Genomic DNA, 24,854 nt, shown 5'->3' with positions numbered 1-24,854 from the left:
TGGTTATCTTTTTGCCATACACAATAATCTATTAATTACTCTAAGAAATTTAAACTTAAGTATTGGTCTCTTTCAACTATGACAAGGACCTTAATGTACTTTAACTCTATTGAACACTCCAATCTCCCAACTTGTTATCCTTATTTGAATATAAAAATTAATTTAAAAAAATCAATGGCTTATTAAATGCATATATATTTTATTAAATTCTGTTTTCACCATTGATCTATTTACTTATGTGTTTTTTGAGGTCATTCTTCTTGCTGAAGTACATCCTTTAATAATCATGTTTGTAATGATCTTGATTGTTAAATTATCTGAATATTTGTATATCTGTGTCTACACTTTTACATAATTAAGTTGCATATGTACTTATAAGTTAACAGTTATTTTCTCTTGACATTGTGAACATATATTCTGTTGTCTTTAGTCACTTATTACTGAGGAGAATCTGCTTATTCTAATTGTTTTTCTATAGTTAATGTGTCTTTTCTCTCTTGAATTTCTTAAGATTTTCTCTTTGTCTCTGATGATTGTCAGTTTTACTGCCATGTGTCTGAGTGCATATTTAACTTTATTTATTTATCTTGGTCAGTTCTTTAAGAGCTTTTTCTATCAGAGGACACTTATTTTGTAAAATAGTTTTCCACTTGAATTTTTCTGGTGTTTCCTTATTACCAAATTTAGATTAAGCATATCTGGCAGAAGAACTTTAGAATTCATTTATTAGTCTTGCCTGAACCAATTATCACTATAGAGGTTGCCCCTTAGTGTTTTCTAATTTCTTCATTTTTTTTTGCACTCATTAATTGGCATTTCCCTATAAGGAAGAGCTTTCCCTTCTCTCTTATTTATGTATTTGTTTATTTATTTTTATCAGTATAAATTCATGGAAGTTAATTCCTGTATGTAATTTTGTCATTGCCCCCATGAGGCCTCTTGCAGTCCAGAATCAGGTCTTATTACTGGGTCATTGGGTAACTGTATTTTCCAGGCCTTTGAAAGATATTTCCGGAATTTTCTTTTCTTTTTTTTTTTTTTTTTATATATTTTATTGATTTTTTACAGAGAGGAAGGGAGAGAGATAGAGAGCTAGAAACATCGATGAGAGAGAAACACCGATCAGCTGCCTCCTGCACATCTCCCACTGGGGATGTGCCCGCAACCCAGGTACATGCCCCTGACCGGAATCGAACCTGGGACCTTTCAGTCCGCAGGCCGACGCTCTATCCACTGAGCCAAACCGGTTTTGGCTATTTCCGGAATTTTCATACCAATTTACATCTACTTGAACTATGAAGAATAGTACATCTTCCCCAAACTTTGCTAATACTTCTTCGAATTTTATATTTTTGTAGGATGGGTAAGTATAGATTGTAATTTGTGTATTTTATTAAACATCCTGTTATGCATTAATAAACATTTTACTATTCTTTTGACACTTGTTTTCTTCTCTCAGCAGAAGTATTCACAGGTTTTATTTCAGAGTTCTTCCATAGCCAGTTGTTCAATGTCTGCCTTTTCAAGTAGGCAGTCTTCAGCTTAAGGATAGTGGCCCTTTTATGTGATCCTTTTATGCTTGGCATAGACGGAATAGGTGATATATATATATATATATATATTTGATAAATTCACAAATTCAAATGATGAAAACATTAAAACATTATCAGATTAGTTCCCATTCATTAACGTTTTCCTCTCTGGTTTATCATTCCAGGTTCTCTTTATTTTCCTTTATTTAAATCACTGGTGGAATAAGATTTGAACTTCTGTAGTAAGGCTAACTTAATTTTCCACATGTCCCATCTTTATTGTTATTATTGAGAATGATGATGATGATGGGATGATGGTGTTTTTCTTTTTTTTTTTTGGTGTGGATTAACTGATATTCATTAGAATTCCATTTTTATCAACTCTATTAGGTATTCCCCACTATGTAATATGTTCATTTTACTAATTGCTTTTAAGAGTTTTTTTGTTGATTTTTGGTTTTAATTAATTTGACTTTGAGTATATAGCTCAAAGTATCTGAGTATAGCTTTCATTATGTTTATCCTCTGTAGGATTTGTACAGATTCTTACATCTTGGATTTATGTATTTCATCATATTTGGAAAAATTTCAGTCATTATATCTTTAAATTTTTTCTACTCCAATCTTTCTTATATACTCTTCTTTTGGAACTTTGATTATGTATATAAAATAACAGTGAGTTATTTTCTTTACTTTTAATTGTTTATATTTTAGTTTTTCTCTATAATCATTTTTATTGCCTCAAACTCACTGATATTTTCTTTTGTAGTATCCAATCTCCTGTTAAGCCCATTCAATAATGTTTCTTTTTATTATTGTACTAGAGGCCCGGTGCACAAAAATTGTGCACTCGGGGGGTGGGGGGGGGGGGGTTCCCTCAGCCTGACCTGTGCCCTCTCGCAGTCTGGGACCCGTAGGGGGATGACCACCTGCTGGCCTTGGCCGGCTGCCTGGGGGATTGGTTCTAAGCTGGCAGTCAGACATCCCTCTAGCAATCTAGGAACACTTGGGGGATGTCCACTTGCCAGCAGGGAGCAGGCCTAAGATACAGTCAGACATCCTTAGCGCTGCTGAGAGGCTCCCACAACCACCGCTGTACTGGCAGCCATCAGCCTGGCTTGTGGCTGAGCAGAGCTCCCCCTGTGGGAGCGCACTGACCACCAGGGAGCAGCACCTGCATTGAGCGTCTGGCCCCTGGTGGTCAGTGTGTGTCATAGTGACCAGTCATTCCCAGTCGTTCTGCTGTTAGGGTCAATTTTCATATTACCCTTTTATTATATAGGATAGAGGCCTGGTGCATGGTGGGGGCCGGTGGGTTTGCCCTGAAGGGTGTTCCGGATCAGTGTGGGAGTCCTGCTGGGGTGCCTGGGTGAGGGGCTGATGGGTGTTTGCAGGCTGGCCACACCCCTTCAGGGTGGGGGTACCCAATGGGGTGCCTGGCTTGCCTGGGTGAGGGGCTGATGGCTGTTTGCAGGCTGGTCAAGCCCCCCCAAGTGGGGACTCTCACCCCATGGAGGTTTGGCCAGCCTGGGTGAGGGGCTGATGGCTGTTTTCAGGCTGGCCACACCCCCTTCAGGGTGGGGGTCCCCACTGGGGTGCCTGGCCAGCCTGGGTGAGGGGCTGATGGGTGTTTGCAGGCTAGTCACACCCCTTCAGGGTGGGGGTCCCCACTGGGGCAGTTGGCCGGCCTGGGTGAGAGGCTGATGGCTTTTTGCAGCTGGTCACACCCCCTTCAGGGTGGAGGTCCCCACTGGGATGCCTGGCCAGCCTGGGTGAGGGGCTGATGGGTGTTTGCAGAATGGTCAAGCCCCCCCCTGCCCCCCCAGTGGGGACCCTCACCCCATGGAGGTTTGGCCAACCTGGGTGAGGGGCTGATGACTTTTTTCAGGCTGACCACACCCCTTTTAGGGTGGGGTTCCCCACTGGGGTGCCTGGCCAGTCTGTGTGAGGGGCTGAGGGACGTTTTTAGGCTGGCCATGCCTCCCTGGCGACAGAAGCTCCCAGCCTCTCCTTTTTTTTTTTCTGGGGTTTATTTACCTTCTATAATTGAAACTTTGTTGCTTTGAGTGGAACTCAGAGCCGGCCAGGGCAGGTGGGAGGGAAGCCTCCTGCTCGCTCCAGCTCAGTGGCCACAGTTGGCTGAAAGCAGGTATTTGGGGTTTATTTATCTTCTATAATTGAAACTTTGTTGCTTTGAGTGGAGCTCAGAGCCTGCGTTTGCAAGCGGGAAGCTTGGCTTCCTCCATCATTGGGGCAACCAAGCCCCCTGCTTCCTCCAGCTCCGTGGCTGCCGGCCGCCATCTTGGTCAGGTTAATTTGCATATAGTCGCTCTGATTGGCTGGTGGCCGTGGCTTAATGGGTAGCGAAGGTATGATCAATTTGCATGTTTGTCTTTTATTAGTGTAGCTATTGAAATTTTTAGGTCTCAAATTTCTGTTTGGTTCTTTTTTATACTTTCTTTTTGCCATTAATTCTCTCCCATCTGTTCACTCATTATGTTTACCCTTTCTCTGAAATCCTTAAGCATATTTGTAATAGCTATTTTTAAATCTTCATTTGTTAATTGTAATGCTTTTGACATATTTGGATTTGTTTGTGTTAATTTTTCCCTCCTCCCTCCCTTGTTATAGGTAACATTTTTATGCTTCTTTACATGACTAGCAAATGTTGATTGCATACTGAATAGTATTAATTCTTCATTTTGAGAATTTGGGTTTTATTGTCTGTCTTTAAGTAGTGTTGAGTTTTGTTTGGCAGGCAGTTAATTTACTGACAGATGAATAATACTTTCAACATTGTGTGTTTAAAGCTTTGCTATAGCAGTTCTAGAATAGCTATTATTTTAAGTATAGGGTAACTGTATTTCTAAGGCATGGCTTTCTAATTTCTCATTTTGAATTCCTGGAGTGTTGTGTATTTTCTCTCTTCTCTGACTGGTCATATGACATGTTTATCAGCACTGTGTAACCTCTGATATATCTATTCAGCCTACAGGTCCCCAATAGCTATTTTATGTCAGGCATTGAAGACTTTTTCTCTGTATGTGAAGCATTTTATTAAGCCAAAGACTTAGAGGAAACTGTATGCTAGTTTCCAGAGCAACTTCTCTTCTGAGAATTCCCCCTTTGGTACCTTGCTCTGCAAATTTCAGCTCCTTTGGAGTTCTGAATTTTGATCTTAAACCTCTTCACCTCAGAGGGGCCACTGTTATTTATTTGGCCTCTACTACTGCCTCAGTTCCTCAGTGCAGTAAGTACCTCCAGAAAAAAGTCAGAGAAATTGTGTGGCTCTCTTTATATGTTTCTGTTTTCTCAGGGAATCACAGTCCTGCATTGCCTGTTCTCTAAAATCTTAAGTGTTGTTTCATATATTTTTATGCAGTTTATGGTAGTTAGTCTTATTCAGTACCACATACTAGTACTCTATTATGGCTGGAAACAGAAGTCTTTGTCATTGTAAACCTTTAAAAAGTCTGGCTAACTATTGTAATGTATGTAGAAAATGAGAAAGATTTGTATGAACTACTATAGAGTTATTCCAGGATATATTGTTAAGGTAAAAAGAACAAAGTGCCAAAAAATACCTATGATATGCTATCTTCCATGTATGATCATGAAATAAAAACACACACTTATATTTCCTTATTTGTGCAAGAGTCAAAATAGTAAGGCTAAGTCAGATATTAATGATATTGGTTATTTAAAGAGTATGGTTATATTGGAATAAAAGAAATAAGAGAAGAGTAACTCTTCTATGAATATATCTTTTTGTATAGTTATAAAGGCTGGGGCAGAGAAAGAGTCCAGGATGAGCCTAAAACATCTCACTCTATCAGAATGTAAGAAAGTGCTCTACACTTAATGAAGATATTTCAAAAGGACACAAAGGCCAACATGAGGGGAATCCCAATGGCCAAATTTTGGACAATGTGAACAATAGAGTATAACTCATATAATAAAATGAAAATCCAGGAGTTTTTATTGGTAAAATTATGTGAATTAATGAATAAACAAGTGAAGAGGAGAATGCTCTTCTCCTGCCAACTAATATGCACAGAAGGAATGAAGGAATCGGAAAACCACCACTGGCAACCTCCAATCAGAATGATCAATAAATGCTAAAATTAGTGAGTGGAAGAAGGTGAAACACAGGATTTTATCTACACCAGATTGTCGTCTATAAGATTCTTATTAGTTGAGCAGGGAAAATACTAACTTTACAGTGGAGAAACCCAGCAGAACCACCTTAGCTAAGCTGAAACAGGAATTTTGGGGGGTGAAAAAGACAGGTTTTAGGAAATTTTTAAAATTTTAGAAATGAAGGGGACCATGGAAGAAACACAGGGCTGCAGAGCAGCAGAAGGTATATTTCCATAGAATAGGAGAGCTGAAAAGCTGCATCAGGTACATTTCCATAGAATGAGGGAGCTGGGAACAGCAAAAGGTCTGTATTTATAAAATAAAGAGAAGGAAGCCCTTCATCCAGGAGAATAAGAAAGCCCAAAGGGAATAGGAAAACAATAAGGAGGTGGGTTGGGGGTGGGGGGGGACACCTCACTTGTCCCATGTGAGGTTTGACCTTTGAGCCCAGGAGTTACTATAGTCCAAGGGAATAGTGATTAATCAGAGGGGATATCAAGGCACAAGGATCTGCAGCCTTTATAAGCCATAGGGAAAAGGAACTCAGTGGGACTCTTTCCCCCTCCCCACGTGGGAGTCTGTACTTGTTCTTCAATAAATCCCCACCTTTGCTATACCATCTTCTGTCCGTGGATTCATTCTTCGACTTTGGGGGACAAAGAATCAGGATTCCAGTCCAAAAATGCTGCTTCAAAGCCATCAAAGGTAACATTACCAGTCAATGGGACAAACTAACAGCATGCGCCTCCTGATAATGGTGTACTGAGAAGTACACATAATGGCTTCTGTGGTAATTTCGTGATATATGTATAAACTGAATTCAATCATTATGAAGTATCAGTCAAACTCAAATTAAGAACATTTGTCAAAATGTCTTTTCAGTGCTCCTCAAAACACCAAGGTTTAAAAAGACAAAGAAAGACTGTGAATTGTTCCAGATTAAAGGAAATTAAAAATACATAAAAATCATGCAATAAGTATTCCTGTACCAAAATCTAATGACATTAAGAGGATAATTGGTAAACTTTGAGTAAGCTCTATATAGCAATGTTATTTCCTTGATTTTAATCATTGTGTTGTAGTTATTTATAATGTTAACATTTTGGAAATGTGTGTGAGTGGAACATGGTATTCTTTATTTTATTTCTGCAACATTTTCTTAGCCTGAAATTATTTCCAAATGTATTTTTAAATTAAGAAAATAATAAGGCTAATATGTTTATGTGATCTTAACTTCTGAAATATTTCTCCCATTTGACCCCTCTCCTACTTCCCTATTATTTCTCCCCCTAAGACACTCCGAAACTGGTTTCTGCTTATTACCTTTTCTATTTTGTTTTTTAAATGTCCTTGCCTCATGGTTGAGCAACAGTAGATAAACATCCTCCTCCAACTACCTCCTTTTGTTTTATCCTCCCATGGCTCTGCGTAGGTCCCAACTTGTCTTCAAGGCTTTTTTTTTGTTGTATGTTTCTTTATTTCAGACTTGAATTCAATTGATCAGTTTATACAGTTGTCTCACCTACTTCAGTCTAAGTTCCCTCAAGCTCTAGCACAGTAAGCATTATTGAAATGTTTATTGAACTGATCCTATTTTGAATTTCCAGAGCACTTTGTCCCCATTTCTTATGTGATGCTCATAGCTTTCTACCTGATTTTATAGTGACGTTTGTATATATCTTATCTTTTTTACATTAATTTTGTTGTTGCTGTTATTTATGAACCACATGTAATAGAATGTGATGCATATTTGTTAAATCAATAAACAGGCTGAGGACCTTTCTTGAAAAGGGGTACTCTCTTGAGCTCTTACAGAGTGCCTAGTTTGTTTCTTCCTTCAGCTTTTAAGGAGTTCCCAAAGCCTTATCTTCAGGATATACATAATAATGGAGTTTACTCTTCTCTCAGAAAAGAAAAGAGCTTAGTTTCATCAGTTTGTAAAGCTGAGCCAGAATCTATAAGGCAGCAGCAGGCTGTTTCCTATGACATGAAAAGGTATTCAACCTCACAGTCCTGTAGTTTGCAATGTTTCTTACCTCTGAAGAGGATATTGCAGCCCTAGCTGGTTTGGCCCAGTGGATAGAGCATCGGCCTGTGTACTGAAGGGTCCCAGGTTCTATTCAGGTTGAGGGCATGTGCCAGGGTTGTGGGCTCCATCCCTGGCAGGGGGCCTGTGGGAGGCAGCTGATAAATGATTTTCTCTCATCACTGATGTTTCTGTCTCTCCCTCTCCTTTCCTCTCTGAAATCAATAAAAAAAATATTTTTTAAAAAATGAAGAGGATATCGAAAAGTGAAGTAAAACCAGGTGTTTCATAGGTATAAGCCAGAAAATGTGAATAGGATTGGACAACTCCAGAACACACCCAGGATATATCTGTGGCTCATCTGTATACTTCACATTCACAGAGGATGGAGGGGGCAGTGTTCCCACTGACCAGCACCACAGAGCTTCTTAGATTTACTTTGGGAGTCTAGAAGGCTTTTGGTTCCTGACACAGATTTTGTGCATGATGCTCACCAGTAGTAACACTAATTTTCAAAGAAAAGAATTCCAGGTTTGAACAAAATAGTATAAATAAGTAAACAAAATAAGTTAAAAAATAAACAAAGTTATAAAACAGTTAAATTTAGGCGAGTGCTTATTTATTTTACAAGGAGAGTTACAGATTAAAAAATACATTTGCTAAAGATTTTTTTAAGTAGAAAACTTTTCTGAGATATATAAGAGATGAATCAGTTTAAAGTAAAGTTGATATATATATACTAGAAGCCCAGTGCATGGATTTGTGCACTGGTGGGGTCCCTCGACCTGGCCTGTGGGGATCAGGCTGAAACTAGCTTTCCAATATCCCCCGAGGGGTCCCAGATTACAAGAGGGCACAGGCCAAGCTGAAGGACCCCACTGGTGCAAGATTGGGGCCTGGGAGGAACGTGGGAGGTTGGCCAACCAGGGAGGGACCCAGGGAAGGCTTCAGGGCATGCCTGGACCTCCCTATTGGCTGGATGCCAGCAGCAAGCTAACCAACAGGTCATAGCCACTGGTTGAAAGGTCGAACTGTCTGACACTTAGCATATCAGGCTTTTATTATATAGGATTTCCAGGCCTCTGATTATTATTTATTTACTTATTTTTTAACTCTTCATTGTTGAAAGTATTACTTAAGTCCCGCTTTTTCCCCATTGAACCCTTCTAGCATGTTCCTGTCCTCTGCCTGGGGCTTTCACCACCTTATTGTTTGTGCCTGTGGATTATGCATATATGCATATAAGTTGTTTGGTTGACCTTTTCCCACCCACCCACGACCCCCACCTTCCCTCTGAGATTCCAGTGTGTTCCATGCTTCTATGTCTCTGGCACCTGGCACATGAAGGATATCAGTCGCCTTCAAGAAACTTAAAATCTACTTGAGTTGATAATACAAAAATATTAAGTTCATTTTTCCTTTTGTTTATATTCTAAGTTATTCTTTAAAACACAGGTGATTAATCATTACTGAAAATGTAAAGCAGAAGTATATACCCTGGGGGCATCATAAATGAGAGCACTTCATCTAGCTGAAAAAAGAGATTAGTATAGGCTTTGTGGAAGAGGGATGCCTATATGTAGTTCTTAAAATATTGGGTAGTGACAGAAATGGGGTACCCAGGAGTAAATGACTCCATTTATATTGAACAGATTTGAGGTACCAATGTGAGTTTTAGAGGTAACACAAGCAACTGAAAGTGTAAGACTAGAAATTGGGGAACAGATTCTGTAGATTTGAGTCTTCTGGGAGTGAGAAGAGATGGAGGAAAGGAAAAACAGCTGAGCTCAGGTGCTAAAAAGAGGAAGAGGAAATGAGAGAGGGAGTAATCAATCACCTATAGATAGGGTGTCAACTGGGAGAGATGTGTTTCTGAATATAGAGATAACAGTTTCAAGGAGGAGGAAGTAGTAATGATATTAAATGCCAGAGGGGGGGAAAAGAAAGATAGTGAAGACTATAGAAAGGCCCAGAAGGTGGAAGACAGTGAGGACTAGGAGGGCCTTGGTGAGCTGTAAGCATGCAGTCAGGTCAGTATTCAGGGCAGAAATGGCAGCATTCAGGGATTGAAGTGGAAGTCACAGCTGCTGCCCTTGTGCAGACTCCAGCCTGAGTTTATATTTTGTTTTATCTATTCTGTGTTAGTTCATATGGTGTTTTAAAAATATATACTTTTTGTCCATATTTAAAAATCAAGGTATTTCACATAAAAGTTCAGGCTTCCAAGTTGTCTTGAAAATTTTAAACATCCAGCAACATTGGGTTGGGGTTTTCTCATTGCAAGCAACATGCTTGGAAATGTCTAGAGATGGCGCTTATTAGACGGCATGAGCTCTCCTTTCTGCCAAGGACCGTCCATCTCTTTCTAAATATTTCTTACACCTGGATCACTGTACTTATTTTAAGCACTTGCCTTCATTCTACACAGACATCTAGATCCGTGGCTTTCAAACTCGGATGTGTCACAATCACACAAGAAACACAGATTGCAGTTCCCGCCCCTGTAGCTTCGGAGTCAGCAGGTTGCGGGTGAGGCCCCAGAATGTGTCTTTCTAGCAAGTCTCCAGGTAATGCTGAGTCTGTTAGTCTGGGGACCACATTTTGAAAGGTTAAGGATACATGAGCGGTAAGGAAGTGGTGCCGGAGTTTAGCACTGTGGCTATGTGCATAGACTTCGTGCTTAGACAGAACTAGGTTCTGTTTTCTCACCTAGGAAATAAGGATGATACTGTTGACTTCCTAGGTTTCTGTTTCATTCTAAATGAGATAAATGGACATAAACCAACCATTTCCTCCAAGCCCATAGCTTATGTTAAGGTAAGAAACATTCAAACCCATAAAGAATTTTTGTGAGTTTATTTGAGCCAAACTGTTGACAATTTCCAGGAAGCAGAATCTCAAGGTATTGAGATAATGCTCTGGAGAATGGCAGTTTGCACCTTGTTTTATACATTACAATCAAAAGAAGAGACATAAGTGGGTTACTTGAAATCCACTGGTGGTAGATTAGGGAGGTGGGAGAAAGCAAAATGTGTGAGTGTGTGTGTGTGTGTGTGGGGGGGGCTCTGGGATTGGATAAAGAGTAAAATGATAGACACATACAGTACTTTTACTTAGGTGAGTGCAGGATAGTTAACAGTCAACAATTAAGTCAATAATAATGAGGGGTGCCTGTGCTTTGAGGCTCTGGAAAAAAGGAAAATTACTCTGACATTTCAGTGATATGTTATTGTAGATGCAAAAAGACAGTAGGCTATTAAGGTAAAGATTGACCTTTGTCAGGGATGATACCAGCCTAGGACATGACTACACACAATAAACTGCTTTTTAATTTCCTAAGCTAGTCAGGTTAGCATGTGACCCCCTTTTTGTTAAATTATTATATTTATAATTTTTTATTAAATTATTTAGTGTTAGTATTACAACTATTATGTCTCTTAAGAATATTGATTCTGAGAAGAAGGTCAGAGATAGATTGCTGGTTTTGGAGCAAGAGTAATCAAAGGTCTTATTTATTTTTACAAGAATGAAGTATAGAAGTATAGAATAAAATTATTATTTCTATGAAAGCCAAATTGATGGGATGTTAACAGTGGAAGGAGTAATGGTGGGGATACAAAAGCATAGAAAGCCAGTTAAGGTATTGAATTCAGGAAGCATATTGGCCAGAGCTGTGAGAACAGCCTTGGGTTCTGCCCCCTGAGTGGAGGAACCACATTCATTTCAATTCTCTGTAGCTGGAAATGAGAGCAGACAGCATCAGCATCTCTGTGGACACAATTAGTTTCAGGTTAGCTAAACCATTAGTGAAGCATTGAGTATAAACCTCTGTGGCTTGAGGACCCCACTGAGCCAGGGTTTGGCTTCAGGGGATTTGCCAGAGACCAATTCCAACATGACAGCAGGGCTGAATCTGGGAATGGCTGAAGGCATTTCCCCAAACCTGAAACGGAATGATTGTTGGCTGCCAGACAGCTAAAAGGGCATCTTAATCTACATGGTATTGCCTCCTACTGGCCAAACACCTGAACAGCTGTAGGCTAATTCCCCCATTCTGACAATGCTTGTGTATACCCTTTGAAGTGTATATCTCTGCCTCCCCTCAGGACAAGTTGTGTTAATAAAAAGCATGGGGTCCTGAGACAAAGAGACCTTACCAGTGGTTCTCAACCTTCCTAATGCCGTGACCCTTTAATACAGTTCCTCATGTTGTGGTGACCCCCAATTTCATTGTTACAAATTGAACATAATTAAAGCATAGTGATTAATCACAAAAACAACATGTAATTATATATGTGTTTTCCGATGGTCTTAGGCTACCCCTGTGAAAGGGTCGTTTGACCCCCAAAGGGGTCGCGACCCACAGGTTGAGAACCGCTGCCCTAGACTTTTAAGACCTTAGACTTTTAAGACCTTAGACTTTAGAACTTAGAACTTAGCTCCTTTAGCTAAGTTCCTCTGACCCCCAAACGCCTTTCAAAATTATCTTGTGTCTCTGGACTTCTATTTAATCTACTCACAGCCTTCTCCAGATTCCTGAACCCTTCTTGATGCTGGAACAAGAACCCCAGCAGGGACTTTGGGTGGAGGCTGCCTCTCTTTGCCAGAGGTTCCAATCAGTCACTTTTACTCTTAAAGCCATGTAGTTAGAGGACTAATGTTCTAGGGCAGTGGTCGGCAAACTGTGGCTCGGCAAACTTGTGAGCCACATGCGGCTCTTTGGACCCTTGAGTGTGGCTCTTCCACAAAATACCGGCTCTTCCACAAAATACCAACTTCTGTACATGGGCCACGAAGTTTCAATCGCACTGTACGTGTGTGCCCCCACGTAGTATTTTGTGGAAGAGCCACACTCAAGGGGCCAAACAGCCCCATGTGGCTCATGAGCTGCGGTTTGCAGACTACGGTTCTAGGGCTACAAAGGTAGAGAGCGTGCCACAGCTTGCCAGAGCCTCCAACACAGCCTATTGATTTGGACCTCACTTTAAGGATGCTGATTTGTGCATGAGCTGACAATAAAGATTGAGTTAAATGTCCATGTAAGACCATATTCTCTCCAATATTTAGAGTCCAATGTAGTTAGTATTGGACGTCCTTTTTGAGGTTGAGATTAAAAACAAAAACAAAAACAACAAACAGCAGTTTTTTCTTTGACATCTAGAGGGAATTTGTCCAGATTGGCTCTCAATTCTCTCAGTTCATTTTCCACTTCTGCAGGCTGAGTCTTCTGATTTGCCAACTAACAGGGCATCATCAATACAGTATAGTAACAACTTTGAACATTACAGAGTAAATAAAACCACTCACCCTAGATCTTTATGGCAGATCGCAGAGGAGTTTAGGTATTGAGAAAGCACTGTAAATGTACTGGGGGCCTTGCCATATGAATAAAAATTGGCCTTGGACCTTGAGTGCCATTGGGATACAAAAAAAAGACATTGGAAAGATTATATTCCAAGTGCCATCAGTCAGTGCAATGGATTCCATTAGAAATGTATGGAATGGCTGAGGGTATAGGATCCAGAAAGCCACAACTCTGTCAACATTCTGTTCTTGTCACCATAACTGTCAAGAACTATGAAGGGTCTAGGATTTTACTCTTCTTGCAATCCAGAAACCCTGTCACAACTTCATGGATGCTTTCAGAAGGCTACTGGGGCAAAGACAAATGGCTTTATTATTTGCAACAATAGCAGTAGCCAGACAGCATTTCCTTGAACCAGTTCCTCAAGCCCTTAATTCTTACAGACAATGCAAAGGTGGCAACGTAATACATTTGCACAGAATGGAGACTAACCCTCAGTTTAGGGGACACCATCTTCTACAACGGCCAATGAGGGGACATTATTTCAGTCATCTAAAGCTGTAGTCATACCAAGGTCCTTGAAAAGATAGTCCAGAACAAAGGCACTCAGTGCCTCTGCCTATACTGTGGACTCCAGAGGGTACTACAGAGTGGAGATTCCTGCAAGTATGGGAACTTACACAAAATGCAACCAACCCTTGTATCTTCATCTTCCCATTAACCAAGTTGAGATTTTAGCAGATCAGCAGTTTGCATTTGAATGATCCAAGTTCAACATTCCCTGACGAAAAGCTTGCCTTTGAATAACTGTCCCATTTTATGTTTTTCTCTTTGGGAGCAGTATAAAAATGGGTTAAACAGTGTATTCATATTCTAAAACAGACACACACAATATTTAATAATATTCAGTTCTTAGACACTGTAATGTGCATGCTAAAAATTGTAAAACATTTCATTCACATTGCAGAAAACAAAAAGTACTGATGATTTATAACTTTTTATTTTTTTAGCTTACCGGTTGCAGTGTACCAAAGGAAAATGCTTCATATATTGAACAAAATAAAGACAATCAGTTTTTTGGAAATGGAAGTGACAAGAAGACCAGTGTAAGTGTTAGAGTGTTCTCTTTGTTTCTACATTTAATGGGCAAGCTATGTCTTGTTCTCTGGGATATAACCTAATTTCTGCCTTTGGCCTGGTCAGCATACAGGGTTCCCCTGCTACTGAGCTGACATCGACTGCGTGTCATTTTGAGTAACTATGTTTTCGTTTTGAAATTTTGGTTTCCTGTGTTTTGGTGTATATTCTTAAGTTGCTGGTGATGACACAACCTTTTTGTAAGCAACTTCACTTCTCTCTTATCTGATTTAGGTCTCTTTCAGAACCCTCACACTATACTCTGGTTGTTGTTTTTAGACCCTGTTTTCATTTTTTTAAAAATACCTTCCCCTAAGCAATCTAAAAACTACTTCAATCATACCTTTTTTTAAAATCATCATCTTGTGTATTTATTCAAGACAAGGAATCAAAATCATCTATAGGTCAATGTAAAAGAGGCCATAGTGCTTTATATGATGAAACCAAGAACGTGAGTTTGTGAAAGCTATGTGTATTTCCAAGTACAAGTATTTTACTAATTGCAACCTCAGATTTAATTTATTTCTGATCAACTTTCAGAAGGTGACCCTTTACTATAGCTCAATGATATAAATTGGGGTTCCATTCTTCATTTTATTCATAAAGACCCCAAATTTAATTATGAAGACAATGAAAACAAATCAAAGATATTATTTTTTATGAACATTAAGTAAATATTTAAAGCACACATAAAACTCTTTTGGGAGATTACTGTATAGAAATTGAATATATTGAGGCTTTTTGCAATTTACCTTCAATGATGTTTCTTCTTGTCTCTTTTCTTAATCTAGCAAGCAGAGACAGTCTTCCATATGGCCCCATAGGCCTTCATATAGCTTTCAAATATAAGGTGATATGTCTACTAATATTCAATGAAGAACAGTTTCTCTGTTGATTTACCATTTATAACCTGGACAGATTTTCTGGCACTGCCAATTGATTGAGCCTCCTAGTGTTGACTTGTCCTTGGGACTTGGACAAAGTTCTGGGTCAGTCCCAATTATGAATTTTGATCATTGCTGTGAGGAATTCAGTTAAAATAAGAAAGGTTGTATGATGAATTGTCTTTCCCTTTATAAGGAAGCATGGAACCTAGAGCTGAATTGAACTAGAGATCAGTTTATCGAATATGTCTTTAAAAGACCGTATTGTCCTCTGATGAAAAATGTTTTTGTTTAACAAAGGAGGTGGTATTGGAACTGTTTGAGAGTGTTATAATACGCTAAATGTGCTTCCAGGAAAGGAAGTCCTCTAATTTGGCAGTAGCGTTGTTTTTCTTCAAAAGGGGAGAAAGAGGTGAACATCCATACTGGACTCCTGAATACTTAGAAAACAAAATTTTAGATTTCCTGGCTGTCCAAGAGAATATTTTTGCTTCCTGAAAATGAAGTCATCAGGCCTTAGTAGGATACAAATTGCCCACTTGTCAAGCAGCTAAATTAAATAAGTGCTGCCCTGGCTGGTTTGGATAGAGCATTGGCTTGCAGACTGAAGGGTTTTGGGTTTGATTCTGGTCAGGGGCACATGCCTGGGTTGTGGGCTCGATCCCCACTAGGGGTGTGCAGGAGGCAGCCGATCAATGATTCTCATCATTGATGTTTCTATCTCTCCCTTTCCCTTCCTCTCTCTGAAATCAATAATTTATGTTTATATGTATATAAAATAATACGTGCTAGCAAATATATTAGGTAACTTTTTGTGTTTTTTTTTCCAGGGGAAACCATATTTCTAGCCTATGCTATTTAAACTCTAAAAACTTTAGTTTCTTTATCTTACAGGGTAGTTAGGTAGAGATCCAGACTATGAAAATGCTTAGTACTGAAAGGATTTTAGAGGCAGGGAAGGAAGTTTTAGCGAAGGGAGGTCCATGGGAGAGGAATATATACATAACGGGCAGAGACAGCTCCAAGCTGCCAGATTGCTTATTTTACATACACAGAGGACAGAGAAATGTTTTAAGGTAAGGGGAAGAAGAAGAGGGGGGCACCGGGTGGGCTTTGAAACTGATACCATGTAGGGAAAGTGACCAATTAGGAGAGCACAGGGGACATAAAATAAGACAGGGTCTAATTAGAAAGTGAATGAACAAAGAGCTACCAGCATTTATAAACCCGTAGACAAAGAGATTCACTGGACAGGACTGTTCCCCGACCACCCCCCCCCCCCCATTTTAGAGAGAGAGGGGGCTCTCCTAATTTGGCGACCCCTTCACAGGGGGAGTTTGTATATGCTTGCAATAAACTTGCACAATTTTTCTGCAAATATTTTAGTCTGCAAATTTTATTTTTCAGTCTTTATAGGACAAGATCCCATAAGGAAAGTCTAGGAGCTTGCCATTCCGCATATCAGTACTACCTGGCAAACAGTAGATTTTCAGTCCATTGAAATTAATTGTAAGTTCTTAGATTTATTTTATTGAAGTGGTAGACTCTATTATAGAGAGCTCTGAGGATTTCCTTGGTTTTATGCCTGTATTTCATTACTAAGAGTCTAACATTCTTTTGCCTGGAAACCAGTTGGTCATTGCAAGTTTCTACTTGTCATTGTTCAAAATAAATTCTGCTTGAATTAAAATAAGCATCAGTGCCAGGCTGGTGTGGCTTAGTGTGGCTCAGTGGTTGAGCATTGACCTATGAACCAGGAGGTCACATGTTAATTCCAGGTCAGGGCACATGCGAGCTTGATCCCCGGTAGGAGGCATGCAGGAGGCAGCCAATTAATGATTCTCTCTCATCATTGATGTTTCTAACTCTCTCTTCTTCTTCCTTCCTCTGTGAAATCAATAAAAAAATATTTTTAAAAAACCTAAGCATCAGTGAAAGTTTCTTAAACTAAAAAATAATATAATTATATGACAAGAAAAATAAGTTATGATTAGTATTTTAACATAATATGTTATTGTAATTGTTTAGTTCATAGACCATTCTTCAAGGGCTATTGACAGTAAACCCCAATTCGAAAATCACAATTGTGTAGAGCTGTTAAATATAACACTAGACTTCAGTTTCTTTATCTTCAGAATTAGGGTATTAGATCATTTTATTCCAAAGAGATCTTCCAGATCTTAAGTCTAATAATTCTTTGACGGTAATTGCAGATAATACATTATCTATATATATAAAAGGCTAAGCAACCAGCAGATGGGCTGACTGGCTGACTGGCCTATAGGAATGATGTGCACTGACCACCAGGGGGCAGACACTCAATGCAGGAGCTATGGAGCGACAGCAACTTTGCAGAGTGCCCTCTCACACTCCGGGACCCCTCTGGGGATGTCAGACTGCCTGTTTCGGCCTGATCCCCACAGGCCAGGCAAAGGGACCCCACCTGCTGGAGGGACTCCACTCACTCCACAGATGCCCTTTGAGCCCTGGCGCCTCCCTGGGGAGGGACTGCTTGAAGGTTGGCTCCAGGGCGTGTCCGGCCTGTCTCTCCCAGTCCCTCCCAATTTCCTTTCAATGCGCACGAATCCGTGTACCGGGCCTCTTGTATTGTATGAATAGAGAACCCACTGGTATAATTAAAGTATTTAGGCAGCAATAGGTAATGAACCCCACACAAATGTAGATGGAAGTGAAATATATCTAGAATAACAAATAAGAAGAGCTTCCTTAGGCAACATCAGGTTGATAACATGCATAAGACAGTGGGTCTTGAAGTGTGGTCCCCCAACCTGCAGCATTAGCATCCTCTAGGGTAGTGGTTCTCCACCTTCCTAATGCCAGGACCCTTTAATACAGTTCCTCATGTTGTGGTGACCCCCAACCATAAAATTATTTTCGTTGCTACTTCATAACTGTCATTTTGCTACTGTTAGGAATCATAATGTAAATATCTGATATGCAGGATGTATTTTCATTGTTACAAATTGAACATAATTAAAGCATAGTGATTAATCACAAATACAATATGTAATTATATATGTGTTTTCCGATGGTCTTAGGCGACCCCTGTGAAAGGGTCGTTCCACCCCGAAAGGGGTCGCGACCCACAGGTTGAGAACCGCTGCTCTAGGGACTTGTTAGAAAAGTAAATTTCTGGTCTTCACCCCAGACCAACTTAGTCAGACAAGCTGGAGGTGACTCCTAGACATCTGTGTTGTAATAAGCCTCCCAAGTGATTCTCAAGTATGCTAAAATTTGAGAATAGCTGTCATGTGTAGTAAACCCCCTGGATTTCTCTGGGGAGTTCACTTACCATCTTTCTTGTCACATACTTTAAACAAGTCAATTTAGGGAAGACCCAGAAAGTGATTTGAGGATTTATAAGTCAATTAATACAGAAGAGAGATGGGAGATGTTGTCTTTAAAAGAATTGATCATAGAAATCAGAATCAGACATTAGTCTCAGTTGCATTCCTTATCTGTGTCCAGCAGGGAAATGTTCCCACTTTTAAAAAAATGCTTTCCACCTTATTTCAACAAGTTTGGAAATGTTTTTCCCATTATTGAGACTTAAACAACTGATTTCTGTTTCTTATAAGGCAGTGTTTCCAATTGTATACTTCATCCTGCTCTGGTTCAAGGGCTTAAGGGAATGATGGTGCTATCACTTGTCATATGATGTGGAAAACCCTGTGTTAGAAAGGGCAATAGAATTTTGAAAAATTTGTTGTAGATACCTTGTCCAGTACTGATGAAATTATGTAAATCCAGTGAGAAGATTAAATTTTGGAAAATTAAAATTAAAAAGATACCATTGAGAATTTCAGACCTCTATGGATGAAGAAATCTTTTGTTTAACATGGTTTATTCATTTTTTATTGAATTTATTGGGGTGACATTGGTTAATAAAATTTTAGAGGTTTCCAGTGGGCCAGTGTACAATTCTGTAATATGCCATCTGTATACTTCATTGTGTATTCGCCAGCCAAAGTCAAATTTCCTTTCATCACCATATATTTGACCCTCTTTACCCTTTACTACCTCCTCCTCATCTACCTTCCTCTCTGGTAACCACCATACTATTAACATACTATGGGTTTTTATTTGCTTTTTTGGGAGTGTTATTTGTTGCTCTCAGTTTTATATTTCACATATGAGTGATGACACATGGTTCTTGGCTTATTTTGTTTAGCCTCATATTCTCAAGATCCATTCATGTTATCCCAAATGGCAGTATTTCGTTTTTTTATGGCTGAGTAGTATTCCATTGTGTATCTGTACCAAATCTTTATCCAGTCATCTATCGGAGGACACTTTGGTTGTTTTCATGACTTGGCCATTGTGAATGATTCTGCAATGAATGTTGGGGTGCATATATCATTATGAATAAATGTTATCAAATTTTTGGGGTAGATAACTAGAAGAGGTATCATATGATAACTCTATTCTGAATTTTTGAGGAACCTCCATACTGTTTTTTATAGTGGCTGTACCAGTTTAAATTCCTACCAGCACTGAATGAGGGTTCCTTTTTCTCCACAACTTCTTCAACACCTATTATTACTTGTCTTTTTGATAATGGCCATTCTAACAGGTGTGAGGGGGGTATCTCATTGTAGTTTTGATTGACATTTCCCTAATAGCTAGTGAAGTTGAGCATGTCTCCATATTTCTGTTGTTTGTATGTTTTCTTGGGAAAACTGTTCAGTTTCTCTGGCCATTTTTTTTCTTTTTTTAATATGTTTTTATTGATTTTAGAGAGAGGGAGGGAGATGGAGAGAGCGATGAAAACATCAATGATGTTTGTTCCCTACTGGGAATCAAGCTAGCAACCCGGGCTCATGCCATGACCAGGAATTGAACTGTGACCTGCTGGTTCAATGTCCATGCTCAACCACTGAGCAACACCATCCAGGCCCTCTGGCCATTGTTTATTTGGATTGTTTTATTGTTGAGTTGTATGAATGGTTTACATGTTTTGGATATTAACCTCTTATCAAAGGTGATGTTTGTGAATATCTTCTCACATTTGGTTGGTTGCCTTTTAGTTTTTTAAAAAATCTATGTTTTTATTGATTTTAGAGAGAGAGGGAAAGAGATATAGAAACATTGATAACAGAGAAACATCGATCAGCCTCTCCGTACATGCCCCCCACTGGGTATTGAGCCCATAACTCTGGCATGTGCCCTGACCTTGATCAGGAATCAAACCGACCACCTCTTGGTTTATGGGTTGATGCTCAACCACTGAGCAACACTAGCTGGGCAATCTTTTAGTTTTCTTAACTATTTGTTAATGATTTCTTTTGCTGTGCAGAAGCTTTTTAGTTTGATATAGTTCCATTCATTTATTTTTTACTTCCTTTGTCTTTGAGGTGAAGTTTATAAAATCTTCTCTAAGTCCAAGATCCTTAAGTTTAGTACCTATGTTTTTTTCTACCAGTATGCAATTTATTGTTTCAGGTTTTTGATCCATTTTGGGTTAATTTTTGTATATGGTGACAAATAGCAGTCTAATTTCATTCTTTTGCATGTGGCTTTCCAATTTTCCCAATACCATTTATTGAAGAGGCTTTCCCCCATTTCTTTGTATGTTTTTGGCCCCTTTGTCGAAAATTATTTACCCACATACATGTACATTTATTTCTGGGCTCTTAATTCTGTTCTATTGGTTTCTATGCCTGATTCCTTCATTTTTATTGTATTTCTATTATTTGAACAATCCTATATAAGAAAAGGGTAATATGCAAATTGACCCTAACAGCAGAATGACTGGGAATGACTGGTCACTATGACACACATTGACCACCAGGGGGCAGACGCTCAATACAGGAGCTGTCCCCTGGTGGTCAGTGTGCTCTCACAGGGGGAGCTCTGCTCAGCTACAAGCCAGGCTGACGGCTGCCAGCACAGCGGTGGTGGCAGGAGCCTCTCCCGCCTCCTCAGCAGTGCTATGGATGTCCGACTGCAACTTAGGCCTGTTCCCTGATGGCAAGTGGACATCCCCCGAGGGCTCCCGGGCTGCCAGAGGGATGTCTGACTGCCAGCTTAGGCCCGATCCTCTTTGGGGAGTGAGCCTAAGCCAGCAGGTGGACATCCCCCGAGGGGTCTCAGACTGTGAGAGGGCACAGGCCGGGCTGAGGGACCCTCCCCCGACCCCCCTCCCCCCCGCCAGTGGACAAATTTTTGTGCACCAGGCCTCTAGTTTAAAATAATCTTCTATGGGTATGTTCTGTGTTTAAATAAACCTAATAAACGAAGGTAAAGTTTGGAGATTTGATCTCCTAGAGTCCTAGTGATAAGCAATGAGGATTTTTTTAAAAATATATTTTATTGATTTTCTACAGAGAGGAAGGGAGAGAGATAGAGAGTCAGAAACATTGATGAGAGAGAAACATCGATCAGCTGCCTCCTGCACATCCCCCACTGGGGATGTGTCCGCAACCCAGGTACATGCCTGACCGGAATCGAACCTGGGACCCCTCAGTCCGCAGGCCGACGCTCTATCCACTGGGCCAAACTGGTTCCAGCAAGCAATGAGGATTTTAAAAAATCAGGTCATAGAGAGAGGAGGGAACCTAAAGAATTGACAGGACTTGGTGACTAAGTAGATTGAGAATTGGGTGGTATCAGAACAAAAATGGGGATATTTATGTTGATTAATAGATAAAAAGGGTGATTTCTATGGTGACATCTTAAATCTGAGGTAACAGTGCAACAGTTAAGAGAAAGTATTTAGAGAGGACTAAGTGTGATATTAAGGCAGAACAGTGTGATAGATTGGGAAGAGCAAATAATCCATAGTCAGAGACCAGAGTTTGTATCTTGTCTTTACCATAAATTATTCATGTGACCTTGAGCAGATTAAGGAGACCTCTATTTTATTTGCAAAGTGTAGGTAACATCTACTGTGCCTATCCTATTAGGGTACAGTAAGAACTAAATGAAATAGCAATATGTGAAATGACTGATAGCTAAATGCTCTGGTCATTACATACATTTGGAAACAAGAATGCCTCCAAAAATGCCTCTTAAAATATATTAAGTTTTAGATAGTGTTTTAGTTGTTTGGTATTTTAAATCTAATTTCTTAAGCAGAAAATAGATGCTAGCTAATTGTATGCATTAGAATTAACCGCTAAAGGGACTGAGTAGAAACTATGCAAATACCACAAATGATAGGGAAGAAAGTTAGGTCTCTTAACACAAACAGAGAGGTAACTAGGTGGAGAGTAAGAACTATAGGAAACATATCAGACTGTAAAAGATACATGGTGTAGGGGTAAGTCCAATTAGAAGCCAGAGAACTTGGATTATTGGTTTTCTGCTCTTATTATCTGGGTGTTCTTGGACAAATCACCAGGCTTATCTGTGCCTCAGTTTCCTAATAAAGTGAAGAGTTTTGATGAGATAATTTATGAGTACTTTTAAATTATAATACATTTATAACAATTTGATATAATAAGGAAATTAGTTATTTTAGAGGATCTCAATATTGCCTTTATTTTTTTCAGATTAAAATGTGTCTGTTAATATACTCAAACACCTTCATCTTCTGATTAAGAATAACTTTGCAGCTCAGCTCTATTTCTCTATTTAATCTCCTTACTGATATTTAAAAAAACAACACCTTTTTTTTCTTTTCTTAATGCCACTTAGCTATTGGAAAGGAAGTGTTGATGTTTCTTTGTTTTAGGGAATTTGAGAAGAAGGATTTCTTTGCCTATGTGCACATTAGATGCTGTCCATGGTCCTTATTTAAGTGATGGTTCTGAGTTTACCTTCCTGGAGAACTCATAAAATACCACAGAATCAGCCCTAGCTGGTTTGGCGCAGTGAATAGAGAGACACTTGCAGACTGAAGGATCCCGGGTTTTATTCCCAGTCAAAGGCACATGCCTGGATTGTGGGCTTGATCCTCAGTAGTGGGTGTGCAGGAGGCAGCTGATCAATGATTCTCTCTCATCATTGATGTTTCTATCTCTCTCTCTCCCCCCCTCCTTACCTCTAAGAAATAAATAAAAAAAATAAATGTTAAAAATAAATAAATAAATAAATACCACAGATAATTTTAATGGCAATCAGGGCATTAATTCTCTGTTTTGAATCTCTTCTACTGCTGCCCTGCTAAAGGGGAATCTGTCATCTGCTGGAAAGCTTCTAGTTATAGGATATTTACCACCTTATCACCTCCCAAGATAGTTCATTCTATCAGGGCAAGTTATTCTTTTTATTCGTTCTTTACACTCATAATGATCAAGCTATTTTAGCATGGAGTGTATTTTCTATTTTTCAATGTTAGTGAAGGTGAAGTGGCAAACTTTCAAGTTTTTGGAATTAATGGGGAAGTAATCTCTTCTTTTTAATGGAATACTGTTGTTAACTCTGGCTAATTCTCTTTACTAATTTTAACCAAAGAATGTAATTACTCCTCATTTCCAGGTTGATGAAAATATTGTGCTTTGTCTTTAGGCCTATTGTAGTGCCTCAAGGTCAGTGTTCTAGCTATTAAAGATAAATGACTGGACTTTTGTATTAAGACTGCAGAGAATCAGGTTTCTGTGCTACCAGCTCTGACATATCCAGAAAACTATCTTTAATTAGTAAATTTAAATATTAATTAATTTTTTTATTTTTTTAAAATATAGTTTATTGATTTTTTTTTACAGAGAAGAAAAGAGAGGGATAGAGAGTTAGAAATATCAATGAGAGAGAAACATCGATCAGCTGACTCCTGCACACCCCCTTCTGGGGATGTGCCTGCAACCAAGGTGTACATGCCCTTGGCCGGAATCGAACCTGGGACCCTTCACTCCACAGGCCGACGCTCTATCCACTGAGCCAAACCGGTCAGGGCAATTAATTTATTTAATAGCTACCTCTAAAGTGACACAGATACTACAAAAATGAGACTCTGGTCATTTGATATATCTCTATTTAGGAGCCTGGTTTATACATATGTTTGAAAGCAGCTAAGTGTAATTTGTTCAGATATGAAGCACTTAGAACCAAACATTTGAGGTTTATGGTATTTACTACCTGGATCAGGAGTTCAGTGATTTTGAAATTGTATCATGTCACCATGATAACAAAGATGGGATGGGACTTAGATGATCCAGGTTCACATCCTGATTCATCCACCCAGTCTATGGAGTGCCCGCCATGTCCTGGTTTACTAACTCAGTAGCTGTATAAGTTTGAGCAAGTCAACTTTCCTGAGCCTCAGTTTTATCACCTTTGAAATCATAACTTCCCTCGCTATGAATACTTAGTGATAATATATACGTGAATCTGCCTAATCCCATCCTATTTACTAAGAAGTTAATGCTGAATCTGAAAACTATTTTTCATTTTATATATTTGTAAATACTATGGTTTGTAAAAATCAGATCTTTAGAATCAAAGCTATATTAAAAGTGAGACTGAAAATTTCATGTTGGACTCCTCATCCCATCCTTATTTTAAAAAAAGAAATTTGTTGTGATGCATCTTACTAATTTATTTAAAAAGTATATAGCATCTGCTGTGTGCTGGGCATTATTCTAAACACTGGTGAGGCAGCCATGGACAAAACAGATGAGTTTTTTGCTCTTAAGAATAAATTTCACATAGAGGATACAGTAAGATGTGAGTAGAGAAGATAATTTCAGATTGTGAAGTAAACAGGACTATGTAATGGAGAGTGATGGACGGGAATCTAATTTCATTAAGGAGATCAATTGGGAAAGGTCTTAATGAAGCGGTAACATCTAAGCAGAGACCTGAATGATAAGAAGGAGCCAGCTGTGTAAAGATCCAGGGGACGAGAGTTTCTGGGAGAGGGAACAACA

General features: G+C 39.2%; 1 protein-coding gene across 5 annotated transcripts in view; it reads left to right on the top strand.

Annotated features, from left to right (window-relative positions):
• The window catches only part of DLG2 (discs large MAGUK scaffold protein 2), a 1,989,136-nt gene that overhangs the window by 362,300 nt on the left and 1,601,982 nt on the right, over positions 1–24,854 (top strand). For all 5 annotated transcript variants that reach the window (XM_070425737.1, XM_070425735.1, XM_070425736.1 and 2 more), the window contains exon 4: positions 14,014–14,109. In XM_070425737.1, coding sequence (XP_070281838.1) covers positions 14,014–14,109 — 96 coding nt within the window. The remainder of the gene's footprint in view (positions 1–14,013; positions 14,110–24,854) is intronic.

The sequence above is a fragment of the Myotis yumanensis genome, unplaced genomic scaffold, assembly GCF_028538775.1.
Source record: "Myotis yumanensis isolate MYYU_CA2020_CCGP unplaced genomic scaffold, mMyoYum1.0.hap1 SCAF_10, whole genome shotgun sequence".
Taxonomy (NCBI): Eukaryota; Metazoa; Chordata; class Mammalia; order Chiroptera; family Vespertilionidae; genus Myotis; species Myotis yumanensis.
This window is presented reverse-complemented; position numbering and strand designations above follow the sequence as displayed.